This window comes from Cucurbita pepo, chromosome 7 (genome assembly GCF_057944985.1).
Source record: "Cucurbita pepo subsp. pepo isolate OVF chromosome 7, ASM5794498v1, whole genome shotgun sequence".
Taxonomy (NCBI): Eukaryota; Viridiplantae; Streptophyta; class Magnoliopsida; order Cucurbitales; family Cucurbitaceae; genus Cucurbita; species Cucurbita pepo.
In genome coordinates this window covers 4752284-4767672 of record NC_141804.1, presented here as the reverse complement: position 1 = coordinate 4767672, position 15389 = coordinate 4752284, and the positions used below count along the sequence as shown (strand labels likewise).

General features: G+C 35.7%; 1 protein-coding gene and 1 long non-coding RNA gene across 3 annotated transcripts; both read left to right on the top strand.

The window, feature by feature from the left end:
* Positions 1–755: 755 nt before the first annotated feature.
* On the top strand, positions 756–13606 carry LOC111798994 (Haloacid dehalogenase-like hydrolase (HAD) superfamily protein). Of its 2 annotated transcripts, none has more exons than XR_002815748.2 (9): positions 756–1077; positions 1179–1295; positions 6542–6624; positions 7946–8029; positions 12571–12646; positions 12755–12827; positions 12934–13007; positions 13151–13272; positions 13357–13411. XR_002815748.2 is itself a non-coding variant. In XM_023682367.2 (9 exons), the coding sequence occupies exons 1-9, from the start codon at positions 951–953 to the stop codon at positions 13418–13420; spliced, it is 792 nt and encodes a 263-aa protein (XP_023538135.2). In that variant the 5' UTR covers positions 757–950; the 3' UTR covers positions 13421–13606. The 2 variants fall into 2 exon arrangements, 1 of the variants encoding a protein (XP_023538135.2); XM_023682367.2 differs by having other exon boundaries at positions 757–1077; positions 13179–13272; positions 13357–13606.
* LOC111798995 (uncharacterized) lies at positions 3154–5118 on the top strand. Its single transcript, XR_002815749.2, has 2 exons — positions 3154–3223; positions 3301–5118. It is a non-coding gene; the product is annotated as an uncharacterized LOC111798995 (long non-coding RNA).
* Positions 13607–15389: the final 1783 nt, after the last annotated feature.

Below are 15389 nucleotides of genomic sequence, written 5' to 3'. Positions count from 1 at the left end.
GTGGCAATCTTATCTTCTAGAGTTCAATGAAACAATCGACAGTTTCTCGTTCTAGTACGGAGGCCGAATACAAGGCGGTTGTTGATGTCACTGCCGAATTAATCTGGATCCAAGTCCTCTTGCGCGAGCTCGGGATCTCGCAAGCGCGAGCACCTAGTCTGTGGTGTGACAATATTGGTGTCACCTATCTGTTCGCCAATCCAATCTTTCATCGACGGATGAAGCATGTTGAGGTTGATTATCACTTCGTTCGTGAACGAGTATCGACTCGTCAGATTGACGTGCGACTCATATCTTCCAAGGATCAGCTCGCCAATATCATGACAAAGCCACTACTAGCTTAGTAGTACATCATAGAATAGATCATATCTATATATATAATAAGATAATCTATTGATTCTCTAGTTTGTTACCGTGATCAATGAGAATTTACTAATTTCCTAGTTTGTTATCATGTATCAAGACCTGATTTGTTACATGGATAAACTAGAATATACTTCTACTGATTTACTAGTTTGTTACCCTGATCAAGACCCACCATGTAATCCTCGTTATATACATCTATAAATACATGAGGTCGTGACCATATAGGTCTCATTCAACCCAACAGATCTCACTATTTTTACATATTTTTATGCCATTTAAAATATTTGATACCTAACGTTAACATAAAAATCAATTTAACCTAATGTTATGACTATTATGATAAATAAATGTTGAGGATGGTTGAGAGGAATCCGACCTTGCGCGATTGGTTAAACAGAAATGCATGATTAGTTGGCAAACAGGCCTCGCATTTAGTTAAATACAATCGGCGGGCGGACGGGTAGAGGAGAGAGAGCTGCATTCCGGACGGCATCGGATAAACCGGAGGGCAAGGACAACTGCAGGCAACGCAAATTTCTGGAAGATTTTTGAACCTAAACCGCCACAACGCTCCATTGGGGGTGATGGTATTGTACAGCATTAGATGCTCGCACGGCTGGAGTTTCTTTAGAGCCGTCAAGCCCACCCCCCTTTCTCTCAAAACGAGTATCCACAAGCCCCGCCTCTGCTCTAACATGCCAATACAAAACGGTTAGATTCCTTAAGAAGCTTGGACGCGATGATTTTGTGTGTACTGACTGTAAATTCGGACCTAATTTTCATTTTCTTGTGTTTGTTTGTCTGAATGATAGTTTATGGAGGCTCAGTTCATCGAGTTTATGATGCATTGCTGTTGGATGCTGGAGGAACGTTATTGCAGTTGGCAAAGCCAGTTGAAGAGACTTACGCATCCATTGGATCCAAATATGGTGAGTTTTTTTTTTTTCTTAGCATAGTTTCTACATCTTCACCTGAATTTTATGCTTAATTAGATAAACAATTTCCAGCTTTTTCTGGTGAATTGTCTATAATTCCTTACAGCAGTTTGTTTAAAAATAGATCTGACTTTTTTTTTAATCATAATTTTAGTACTTCAAAAACTATAATTTGGTGTTTTATGTTTCAACTAGATGAAACTGGTAATAAATTGTTTGAACTTCAGCTTAGTTTCAAGTTAAGTTAGCAGCAGAGATGAAGTCTCTTTTGGGATGTGCATTGACTATTTATTAACTAACTCAAATCAGCTTATCCTAGACTTCACATGGTGGAGAACTCAAAAAATTCTAGTCTCCCAATGTCTATCTGCTTCCTCCTCTATTTGGGATCTCAGCTTGTGATATCCCACATTGGTTGGGGAGAATGAAACACCTTTTATAAGGATGTAGAAACCTTTCCCTAGTGGACGCATTTTAAAAACCTTGAGAGAAAACCCAAAAAGGACAATATCTACTAGCGGGGCCTGGGCCATTACACAGTTTTAGGAGAAATTCCTCTGATTTGGAGATTGAAAATTCTAGTTCACTCTTTTTATTTTTTTTATCAGAAAGATGTAAGAAATGGACCCTTGGAATGGATGGGGCCTTTTCCATTAGGTCTCTAGTTCAAAAGTTGAGTGAAAAGGACGAAGGCATTGGAAACAACTTGGTTAATTTCATATGGAAATCTAAGGTCCCTAAAAAGGTTAAGGTCTTCTATTGATTTTTTCTCCTAGTTGGTGTCTTTTCTGCTAAAGGAATGTGAAAGACAGTCCGACTTCTTTTTCGCTCCTGCCCGTATGCTTCTTCATGCTAGAATGCTCTGAGTTGCAAAATTTTCTCAAAGGGGCGAGATAATGGGTGAGTCCATGGTTTTCTCTCTCTTTCTCGCAGTTTTGTTTTCCGAGACAATGGGTTAGTCCATGGGCGAGACAAGTATAAACTATCTTGCTCTCAATTCTCCATTTGTTTTCAGAGAGATACATGTTCTTTTGTAATTCAAAAAAGGCTAAAATTCTAGATGCTAAGTAAAATTAAATCTAGCTCAATCTCTAGATATTAGGTAACAATACAGATAAATAAATATCTAGATACTAGGTAACAATTTAGAAAATTAAGGAGGTCAACTATTTCCCTGATTTAAAATAATTACATAAATATCTCTAACTTAAGAATAGGAATTACACAAATATTCCTTAAATTAAGGTCATTCCTTCCATACTCCCCTCAAGCTGATTATCTATTCCTACCTTGGACATTAACTCATGAAACATTGAGCTATGGAGTCATTTTGTTAGTATATTTGCAAGTTGAAGTTGTGAAGGCACATAATTAATACACTATCCCCTTCAATTTTTCCTTGGTAAAATGTCGATCAATTTCAATATGTTTTGTTCATATCATGCTGGATAGGATTATATGCACTATTGACAACTGATTTTTTGTTGTCGTATAAGTTTATTGGATCTTCTCCCTTAATCCGTAAGTCATCAAGGATTATCTTCAACCATAAGAGTTCACACAGCTCTTATGTAATAACTTGGAATTTTGATTAGACAGATGATCTAGCCACCACATTTTTGCTTTTTACTCATTCATGTTACCAAATTACTCTAAGAAAAGTACGTACTTCGTTGTAGTTCTTCTATCCACAATTGATCCAACATAGTCATCATCGAAGCAAGCTTTCAATGTAAGAAAATTGTTCCGTTGAACAAAATTTCTTTTCTTAAAGTTCATTTTAGGTAATGTAACAATCTATATGCTGCTTGAAGGTGAGGTTTTCGTGGATCATGCATGATTTGGCTAATAATTACACTTATCGAGTATGCTATGTTTGGTCTAGTGTAAGCTAGATATATGAGCCTCCCCACTAGCCTCTGGTACATTTCTCTGTCCACTGCAAGTTCTTCTTTAGACTCACTCAATTTCTAATGTGGATCCATCGGCATTGGTGCAGGTTTACATCTACTTTCCCTTGTTTCCATCAATAAATCCATCACATATTTCTATTGTGATATGAAAATGTCCTGAGTTAAGTGCACTACTTCAATGTCAAGAAAGTACTTAAGTCTTCCAAGTTTTTTAATCTCGAATTCTTTCATCAAATTCCTTCTAAGTTCAATTTTTTCTTATTTATTATCTTCATGGACTATGATGTTATCTACAAATACTAGAAATATTGTAACTCCCCTTGATTTCGGATGCTTGATAAGGAGAATGTGATCTCTTTGATTTTGTTTATACCCACAATCTTTCATTACCATCGTGACACACGGCTTCGCACGCTCCTGTCATCAACAGTGGTCTACACTCCATAACAATAGAATAACATTGAATGAGTATAAAAATACTTAGTAAGCAACCTACTTGTAAGCTCTTGTTGAACTTTATCCTATACACAAAAACTTAGGCTATGTGCTCATAACTGTCCCTAGTGATAGACAAATTGTGGCTTAACGTCTGTACCAAACTTTGTAGGTCACTGTGTAACTAACCTTCGATGCCTTTCTAGAGGCACAATCACATCGTGGATTGTGACACATAGCTTCGCATGCTCCTGCCATCAAAATTAGTCTTCACTCCATCTTAAAAAAAAAATAGAATAGCATGGAATGCGTATAAAAATATTCAGTAAGTAACCTACTTGTAGACTCTTGTCGGACTTAATCTTATACACAGAAACTTAGGCTATGTGCTCATAACTGTCCCTAACGATAGCAAACTGTAGCTTAACGTCTGGACTACAAGGTTCACAACCTTGGGGTTTTATGTTTTTTCTTGGCTCTGGTTTCACGTATGTCTAGGTCCTTCGTTAGTCTTGCGCAAAGTGCACCTCGAGTCACAGTGGCCCTTGGGAAGACCTCAGAGTAATACTCATAAGTCTGGAAGAGCCCTTTTTGCTCTAAACGGTGACCATACTCCATACAGATACCTATTGAACTCTGATTAGTGAATTCTCTCTAGTGGTGCCAGACAACATCTACCTATTCCTAAGATCAGTAAACTACCTGTCACTATGCCCTTTCCAGGTGGGAACAATAAACTGCATGCTCATGTACCCTCATGGGGTTAGAATAATAAAACTACCAGCCTTCGGAATAGTACCTACTTGTTACTTTACCTTTGCAGGCTAGAATAGTAAAAATGTCATGGCTCTCCCCACTAGGCACCATCAATAAATACTTCAGTAGTACACCCTCTATGACTCCTTAAATCCTCTATGGGTGACAATTAAGCCATGTGTAAAAAGTAGACCCACCAGTTATTGTGAAGGGGAGAACCTTTCTAGAGGCACATCAAAATCTCATCACCCACCGAACTCGCCATAAGGTGGGGAATGGGGGAAGCACATTATTTTGGACCAACCCATGGATTGAAAACACCACGCTAGCTTTGAAGTATCCACTTTTGTACAGGCTTTCTCACAACAAAAAAGCCACGATTAAAGAAACGTGGAATGTTGTCAACAAATTTTGGGATTTGAAGCTTGGTAGGAATCTAAAGGATAATGAAGCAACAAAGTGGGCCGAATTAAGCCTTGACCTTGCCCCTTTGGTATTGTCAAACAAAGAAGACTCACTAACTTGGCTCCCCAGCGCTGACGGGGTCTTTTCTACAAAATCCTTGATGATGGACATGGGGGAAAAAGTAGAAGCAATAAATCCCACGCTAGCAAAGACAATATGGAAAGGACATCAACCTAAAAGGGTGAAGTTCTTCCTTTGGGAAATAGCGCATAAAGCCATCAGCACAAGTGAAAATCTTCAAAAAAGAATGCCTTACATCACTCTCTCTCCAAATTGGTGTCCACTATGCAAGAAAGCAAACGAATCACAAAGTCACTTGTTTATGCAATGCACATACACTCAAAATTTCTGGACAACGATTCTTAATATATTCGGATGGCATCTCACATTTCCTAGGGAGGTAAAGGATTATTTGGATATGGCCTTAACGTACCACCCTTTCAAGAACGCAAAAGCCCTATTATGGAAAAACCTCATTATGGCTTTCTTTTGGAATCTGTGGAAAGAAAGAAATCAGAGAATATTTGCAGAAACGACATAGACCTACACAAAACTTTTCGACAATGTTGTTTACCAATCTATATCTTGGTGTAAACTGTCTAATATTTTTACTTCCTATAGTTATACCTCCCTCATTGCAAATTGGGAAGGTCTTTTGTAAACATCATGGATTATACATCCCTATTGTAAATTTCACTCATCAATGAAATTGTCTCTTGTGGTTATAGTTCACAAATAGGGGTTGTGCCCTATCCGTCCCTACAAGGGACCTGGTCAACCCAAGGAGTCTATGGAACTCATGACTAAGTGCTAGAACCAAAATATGTGAAACATTAACTCATAGTCTATGGAAACCATAACTAGCACTCTATGGCACATAGCGGTAGTCCAACTTATGACTGGGCAATAATGAGCTATCCAAACCCTAAATCATGCATAATAAATGTATAAAGGCATACAACATGCTCGTCATGCTTATTAAGTGAGAACAATCCAACCTTAACATACTGGAAAGCATGGAAGCCTAATGATCTATCAGAGTTCACAATCATGCGTACGAAAGCTATATAACTGGAAATAGGACTAAGTGGTAACGGTTCACATTATCTAAGCACAATTATTATGAGACTAGGTCAAAATAGGCTCCTAAACATAATACTCAATCATTGTCCTCAATCCCAATCGACTCCTACAAGTATTTCTTGGAAACTTACTCCATATGGTTACTTAATTGTAGACTTCCCGAGATTGTTTCGGGTCTTCGAGGATGTTCTAAATTTCTTCAAAATTCTTCCATATGCCCTAAATTAAGTCAAAAGAATAAAATTGCTGAAAATGGCTAGCTTCAAATTCGTTAAAGAGAAGGTTGAGAAACTAACCATGGACTGTACGATCATCTTCTCCAACTTGCGTGCCATTTTGCTTTCTCCCTTCTTTTTTATTTTTAAAAAAAATCTTTTATTTATTTTCTTAAAATGCCAGGTGTTACATTTGGGATGTCAATGTTATCATGCTTTTTATCTATTGCTATTCAACTAGTTGTAAATCTCGATCTCCGTTGCATTTTAAAGTTTGCTGTTTTTACAGTAAATAACTTAGTCACCTGCTTCTGCCGTTCATCAATTATATGTTTCTTTGTTCTTCTAGTCGTTCTGATTACGTTGAATTTAGGTCTAGTAAGCACTCCTGCTGATATAAAGCAAGGATTTAAGAGGGCATTTTCTGGTCCATGGCCTCAAAAGCTTCGTTACCAGGTTCTTATTCTCTCTCCTGTTAGTTGGTTAAGTTGCACGCAGAGTCAAAGCAAGACTAAATTCTGCAGTTGTCTCTCTGTATCTCTAAGTTTGAGGAAATGCATGACTTGCGTGATCTGCTAACTCATGTGTACAGAGAGTGTAGTGCTTGGTTGCTTTATATGTTTACGTGATCTACTATTGAACTAGAATATAGTTTAGTGAGGTCCTATCCACTATTTAGAGTTAGGTAGATGGATATTATCTCCCCCTGGCAAGGCTACAGGCCTCCTAATACTACAAACGTTTTTCATTCAATGGCTAATAGGTTCCCCCTTCAGGGTTTAATGCCGTCACACTGTTGAGGGGAGATATGGCTTGAAGCAACGAAGTTATGCTTGATTTATCTTGTTAGTTACCTGTTCGACCTTCTTGTCCAAGATGATTTTTTTTTAATGATTCTCCTTCCTTAATTACATTGACTGAAGAGTTCCTTTGCAATCTATGTTGACTTTGGGGCTTGTGCAGAATTTTTTTATGCACTGTTCCTTGGGGGTTTTTTATGCACTGTTCGACCTTCTTGTCCCAAGATGATTTTTGTTTTGTCCTATCATTTACTGAAGGATGAATTCTTTTTTTTGTTTTGTTTTGTTTTTTTTTTTGTTAATATAAATTTTGGTTAAAATATCATTGTGATTCCTGAACTTCGGGACTTATTCTAGTTTAGTCATTGTACGTTCAAATGTTCAAATTTAGTCTGATACTTTTGATAGATCTTAAAATTAGTCCCTATGGTTAGTTTATGATGAGTAACAAATATAGTTTATTAGTTTTTCTCTATAAAATTTTGGAAGATATTCATATTTTTTCTTCTCTGGAAGGATTTTTTTATTTTACCAATTTTAAGATTTATTAAAGGTATAGGAATTAAATCCTTACATTACCAAAATGTGATTCTAACCTATATTATTTTTCTTACCTTTATCTAAAAAGTTGACAAGGAAACGTTTATATGAACACATGGGATAGATCTTATTGGACATAGTTAATCTTCCATACCAAAAAACAAACAAAAGAAAAACTAAGAAAAACTTGCGTCTTTATCAGTCACTATATCTGAGAAACAATAGTCGATCAGGTTTTATACTCATGATTTAAGATTTATTGAACTGTTTCATGTTCCTCTGTGTTCTCCATTCTTGCTATAAACCTTTACTATCCTCCTTATTTTTCAAAAGTACCATGACAGTTTGTTGTTTTTATCTTCCATAATAATTTCCTCAAGCTGATGCTTTATTGTGGAAAAAGCTACCCCATTGTTGGTTGTGTACTATATTGACAGGGAGATGGAAGGCCATTTTGGAAACTTGTCGTTTCAGAAGCCACTGGTTGTGCTGATGATAGTTACTTTGAAGATGTCTATCAGGTGATGTTTTATGAACAATCTTATTTAGTATTTATGTTACAACCTGATTTTCGAGCTTGCCCAAATACGGATCGCAACTAGGATTGACTCAACAGTGTTAAGACGGTCAAATTTTTTGTAAATAAAAACAAAGGAAATTTAAAATATAATATTCAAATATTTTCATTATATGAAAATAGAGTTTATACATAAGTAGTTTTTAAATACAAAATAAGGAACGGACACAAAACATTAAAACCAAAATGAAGTTGGAGGTTAGGGTGTGGCTTGTCTAGGGCACCTGCTCCAAAGTCCACTCCCAACCTCGACCATCTCCTTAGTTACTTGAAAAAATGGAAAACATGGAGTGAGTACTAGTTACCTAAAAAATTATTCTTGTCGTGATCTTGTCCAAGGACATGGTCATATGTTCTGAGTTCTTGTCATGATCTTGCCCAAGGACATGGTCATAGGTTCTAAGTTCTTGTCATGATCTTACCCAAGGACATAATCGTAGGTTATGAGTTCTTGACCATGGTTCTGAGGTTTTTGGTTCTTAGTCCTGAGAACTTGTATCTTGATCTATGTTGTAGTTTTTATCCTTGAATCCTAGTTCTTGATCTTGATTCTTGTCCTTAATTCTTGTTCTTGTTGGTTCTTGTCATTGGTTCTTGTTCTTGTTCTATTCTTATTCTTATTCTTATTTTTATTTCTGGCTTCTGTTCCCTCAAACGCTCCCTTAGGATTTATAGTACAAGACATGAACTTAACAACCTGTGTCTAAGGCTTCATGCGTTTCAAACGACACAGTTTGAACCTATGTCTAACAACTTCATTCGTTCTAAACGACTAGTCTAAACCTATATCTAAGGCTTCATGCGTTCCCTGCAATACAGTCAACCTACATCCAAAACTTCTTACGTTTCAAGCTGTGTAGTGTGTAGTATGAACCTTTTAAGACTTCATATGTTTCAAGTGACGCAGTTTGAAAACCTATGCCCAAGGTTTAACACAGTCTAAGTGGCATAGTTTGAAACCTACGCCCAAAGCTTCATATGTTCCAAGCGGCGTAGTATGGAACTTGCATCCAAGGTTTCCTACGTTCCAAGCGATGCAGTCTATAAACCTACGTCCAAGTCTTCTTGCGTTCTAAAGGATATAATTTCAGTCATGAACATGTTGTCTAGAGATTTCTTGGGTTTCTGACTCTTAGGACTTTGGTTCTTTGTTCTTTGCACCCAACATTCTTCTTATCTTAGTGGGATTAGGGCTTATGTTGTACTCCTCTTTAGTTCGGGTCCTTTAAGCATTTTCTTAGTTATTAGGTTCTTACCCCAAGGGTGATTCTTTGGAATTAGGGCCTATGTTGTACTTCTCTTTAGTTCTTGTCCTTAAAGCATTTTCTGGGGATGATTCTTGAGGCATAAGTCTTGACTTACTTTCTTAAACCCTATTTCAACCTCATAAGTCAGGAACATTTCAGAGTAACATGCATAAATCATATATAGTATCTTAAAGTCATAACATATTTCTTGAACATTCTAGAAAGATAATAAATCTTGGTTAGGGAGTCATTAGGGTAATCTTGTTTTTTTCCTTAAGCCTTAACTTGTACCCCTAACTTGGTTTTAGTTCTAAACTTGATCCAAATATCTTGTGATCTTCGAGAAACCATCATATCTTTATATAGAGGTCTTACTTAAAATCTTGAGTCATTAGGAGAGTGTTTGATCTTGAAATACCTTAAAGGAACCTTAAGGGCATTTAGGGTCTATTTACCACCTTAGACTTGGTTCAAGTTTCAAACGTGGTCCAATAGTCCCTTATAAAGTTTCATCACATGTGGAGGTCATTTGGGTCATGAACCGAAGGTAGTTTCCCCTTGAGCATTATGGTCACTTTACTTCATTGCTTGGTTTAGCTACTTAACTTTGTCCAATGACCACCAAATTTCACACCTAACCTTAATATGACATACTAAGCCTAGTATTAATATTTCATGAGCAACGGAAAGTGGGTTATTTTAACATTACTAGATTCCCTTGCAAACTTACGGTTCTCAATATTCCTCTTCCATAATCTTTTAAATCAAACTTAATTTAAGGTTCATATTAATTTCGAAGCAATTCCTACCAGTATTTCTTAAGAAAAGTCCAAGATGGTTACTTACCACTTAGTTCGTGTTCAAGGCATCAATTCTCAAGCTTTCAGTATCCTATTTGTTCCAAATTTTCTTTGACAGCTGATAAGTGGAAATCACTACAAGGGGAGTAAGATTCGGATTACCTTGTTGATCGAATATCTCAAGGCAAGAACATTATTTGAGATTTGAATCACTCCACGAGCAAGATTGATCATGTCGAGCTTAAATGATTCTACATGCAACCTAAACTACATAGAATTGCAAATAAACTTAGTCATTGCCTAAAGAAAGCACAAATGCTCCTTTTACTATATTTTCCAAGTCTACTTACAAATACAATATATATGGCTTTTATAGCCTTAAAATGAAACTATTAAAGGCATTCCAAGAGTAGTAACATTCATACTTTATGGCATAATTGACCATTATGTAAATGTAACCTAAAGTAAATAAAAAATCTTAAAATATATTAATGAAATACAATAACTCTAAATTACTCTGAATTGTAATCCATCCAAAATTTATAACAATGGAACTTCATTGAAAAGAATGTGGCATGAATTGAAATATCTTTTGATAATTTCAACAGCATTTTCTTTACAATGAAGATATATTGTATGATTGATGTTTCTTGGTTCATATCAACAGTTTTCTTAGGGAGTCTAGTTCCTATAACCATCCAGAATTTTATGAGAACTAGTCTGGAAGGGGGTTAAATTTGAAAAAAAACCGAGAGGAGATCGAAATTTGGGCTAACGTGGCCAATCCAGTTGAACCAGCCACGTCATTGTCTTCTTCATCAGAAAGGAAGAAGATGCCCAAGTAGCATGTAGCCGCCAACTGAAAGTCCATCTTTCCAGCTCATTCTAGAGTGTTTCTCTCCTTGATTTCTTCATGAAACTTGGAGATGGAATATCAAGGAAGAGTTAGGGATTTGTTTCATACCTTGAGGTGCACGGTAGCATGAGTTATAGCTCGCCAAAGTACATCCAAAACTATTTTCTTCACCGGTGCAAACCCACAAAAATTTCTTATTGGTTAGAACGATTGGGACACTTTCAAGCCACGATTTCTGAACAAAACTTCTTACTTATACTCCCTTCAAGCTTAAGAAATTATTTTGGAGGGATGACTTTGCAGAATCATGGTCAATTTTGGAGTCCAACTTTCAACCTGCAACTCAACCCAAAATGCAAAACTGGGTCCTCTTGGGTAGCTTGATCCAGGACAAGTTAGGTAGGAAATTCAAACGTACCCCTAAATCTTACCCGAGAACAATTTTCTTCAATTGGACATGCTCTTGAGCTTGTTGGCCTTTGAGATCTTCTTTGAAAATGATCCATGATGGTGCAGAAACTGAACTGGATATGCCTCACTCGAAGAATTTTTGTGTAGCTTTGGATTGGATTTTTTAATCTTTCCATAAGCTTCTTAAATGCGGGACGTATGGGGCATATAGGTAGAGATACTTTCAACGCTCGATTTCTTCACCAAAGTTGTGGGTAATCTTGTTTAGAACATGTAGAAACAAGTTTGGAAAGAAGTGGTGGACTACAACTCTCGAATTTGGAAGAAATCCAACAGCTGGATTTATAATTTATCCCTATTTTATAATTTATAGAGGAAGCTTAGATTGACCTTGAAATGTCCAAAACCGCTATGTATTTGAAATCAAACTTTATGCAAGTTCTGCTGGAAATATCTTCTCCTAGCTCGTCGACCTTCATTTTGAATTGTAGTCGTTGAATTTGTTGAGGTGTGTTACATATCCAAGTTTTGAGAAAATCCAACAGCTGGATTTCAAGATTTGATCGATTTTGTGCAGGCTGCCCACTGCAGTGTATCAGATTTTCTGATCAGTGGCTATTTCGTAAACATTTTGAGCTTTAGGAGTATTTTGGTAATTTTTCACGTTTGATTATTTTATTATTTCTACCAAAAAAATCCAAACTTTTTCTAAAAATCCTTTCCTCTTTTTTTGGTCCTTTTTTTCTTCGAACATCTTGAAATTCCGTCTCTAATTAAAAATCCGGTAAGTTTCTTAAAAATTGGAAAATTTACCTTTATGCCCTTTAAGCTTACTTTTTCTTTTCCCATCCTTTTCCTTTTCCAAATATCTTGGGTCCTTATGAAACCTTGTTTGGGCATTAACATAACCTACTTAGGTTCCCTAAACTTTCCTTGCGTCCTTCAGGCTTTCCTTTGGATCCGTTAAAACCTTCTTGGGTGCCTTAACCTATTTGGGGGGGCCAATCTTTATCGAGTAGAACATGATTTGCATGGCTTGTTACAACCATGTGTGAAAGATCTATTTTCCAAAGGAAAACAAGACAACTACTCTTTTGTTTGGCTCTTTGGTTGATTACTTTTCTTTGTTTTTCATCATTAAAATGGTTCCTCTGTTTTGGCATTTGTTCAGTACTATGCAAATGGTGACGCATGGCATCTTCCACCTGGAGCTTATGCAGCCCTGACCGTTTTGAAAGATGCTGGAGGTTAATGAATTCCAAGTTTTTTCCTTCACATCCATTAGTAACATTGAGATAGATGGAGGATTTTTGTGTTTACTTAGTATTTTTAATGCTATGGGATTTTTTGCACAGTAAAGGTGGCTGTTGTGTCCAACTTTGACACTCGCTTAAGGAAGCTGTTGAAGGATCTAAATGTGTTAGATATGTGAGCATGTTTCTCTTTACTTCTTTATGTCTGTTTAATGACTTCTACGAGTTCTGTGTAGGAAACAAGCTGAGTATCTTATGTCACAAGGAATTTTATCTTTCAGGTTTGATGCTGTCATAATTTCGGCAGAAGTTGGATACGAAAAACCAGATGGACAAATATTTGAAGCTGCGTTAGGTACAGTACACATTAGTTATGGGAACCAACCAAGTTCTTAAATCTTTACTCGAGTTAATTTGTTCCCGGGTTTCATCGATAAGAACTTTGGTCCTCGAAACTAGTTCAATTTCAGTTAGTGTATGTATGGTTTGTGTTTGTAGAAAGATGAGGTTGGATGGTTTGTTGTAGATGAACTCGGAGTGGCAGCGAGCAAAGCAGTACATGTTGGAGATGATCAGAAGGCAGACAAGGAAGGAGCAAATGGTGTTGGAATAGCTTGCTGGTAAGAGCATTGATTTCTGGTTCTGATTGATACTTATTATTCCCTGGGATCTGATGGCAATGAATGTGTGGTGTGTATAAGCAGGCTATGGGGAAAAGACGTGACGACCTTCCAGGACGTTCAAAACCGAATCCTCATGTGTTCTTGAAATGAGGAAATGGGTATGAATCTTGGCTGGTTTCTTTGGAACTCTTTATATTTGGTCTTTGTTGTTCATGATACGCAAAATTCTGATAGGGAATAAAGAGAACACTAGAATCTATACTTGTTTGCATCAAGCTTAGGTTAAACTAGAATTCCAAGTACTATAATCGGGCAACATTTGTTCGTGAAACCTCTATTCATAGAGTATACTAAATTGTCCTAAATCATTCGTTTAAAATTAGTTATTAGTTAGATATTTAACCTTTTATGGAAGATAATACTAAAAAACATTGCTTGTTTAGCAATGAGATACTAATCTTAAGAGGGGGATATGACGAAATCGATAGACGCTATGGACTTAATTAGATTGAGCCTTGGTATGGAAACTTAGTAAGGGATAAATTTCAAATTCAGAGAAACCCTAGAATTAAAAATGGGCAATCCTGAGCCAAATCTTTTTTTCCGAAAACAAAAAAAATGGTAGGTGCAAAAACTCAATGGAAGTTGTTCTAACAAATGGAGTTGACTACGCCGCCTTAGTAAAGGAATGAATCCTTCCAAACTCCATAAACGTATTACGTACTGAAATACTATATTGATTAATGACAACTCGAATCTCTATTTTTTATATTTATATATAAAAATGAATGAATTGTTATAAATCGATACTTTTTCTTTTTTTCTTTTTTTTTTTTTTTTTTAGAAAAGAAATCTAAACTTTCATTTTTACATATTTGACAAATGAATTCAGAGGCCAAGGGGTCATTTCCTTAACTTGTACAAATCAGAATCTGGCCCATGAGAAATTGAGAAAAAGGCCGCCGAATTGGCCTATTTTTTTGCGTGTACCAATAGAAGTTTTTTGAAAAATGAAGTTCATAATGAATGCTTTCTTAGTTCGTAGCAAGAGGGATAAAACTGAAAAGAAAGAATAGTCTTTTTTTATAGACCATAGTAATAGTATAACTTAACGGGAATTTCTTCCGAATGCTCATTTGAGCCAAAGAAGATGTATACGGAATAGACAGAAAATAGTCTTTGTCCGAAATTTTTATGTGTATAAATGTCATTCATAATTTATGACTTTAACCACATCTAAAAGATCTAGTCGAGATCAAGATGGAGTACATGGAACCTATCTCGAGATTGATGACTTTGACATATTTATCCTTGTTTTCATTTCTCGTTACTCTTTTGAGGACAGTAAGCCTTCAACTTTGTCATCTAGTATGATAACATCACTTTCAATTAAGTTTTTGTAAAAGTTGAGTCCTCTCATAGATCTCTCACTACAACGAGATTTATCTAATTCATAACTAAAATTCATTTGACTCTCGAATGTAATAAAATTGTTAATAACTTTTGTAATTATTGGGTGAACTTCATCGGTTTTGTAACTATTGGACAAAAAATATTTTTGCCTGGAATAATCATCTATTAGAGTGATTAAATATTTATAATGTTGTTTAGTTTTTATAATCACCGGGTCAAAATGTATTTATCCAAAATGATCTTTGACCTTTATCCGATAAAAGCCTAATAATTATCTTATATGAAAAATGAAAAACAAAACTTGTACAGACAAGTAAGGTAACTAACACAAACTTTTAGCAAATTATTTCTTATTAATCTTTTCATATATTTTTTTTTTTTTAGTAATAAAGTACGAAGAAATTTTTTTATTTTTATTTTTATTTTTTTTATAGGTACTAAACGTTCTATAGCATTAAGCAACAATCTACTCATAATGACATCTTAACGTCTCTTGCTACACTTATTAGATTGGTTCTTAATAAACACTTTGTACAATATTTTATTACTTAAACAAGTGAGGTTAATCTCATTTATTTAAGTTTATCAATTTACTTCTCACGAACAATTATCAAGTTTATTAAATTATTTAAAAAGAATTAATCTCAACTTGTTTAGTGAAATTAATCAAAGTTGCAGGTCCTTTCTAACAGACCATTCAT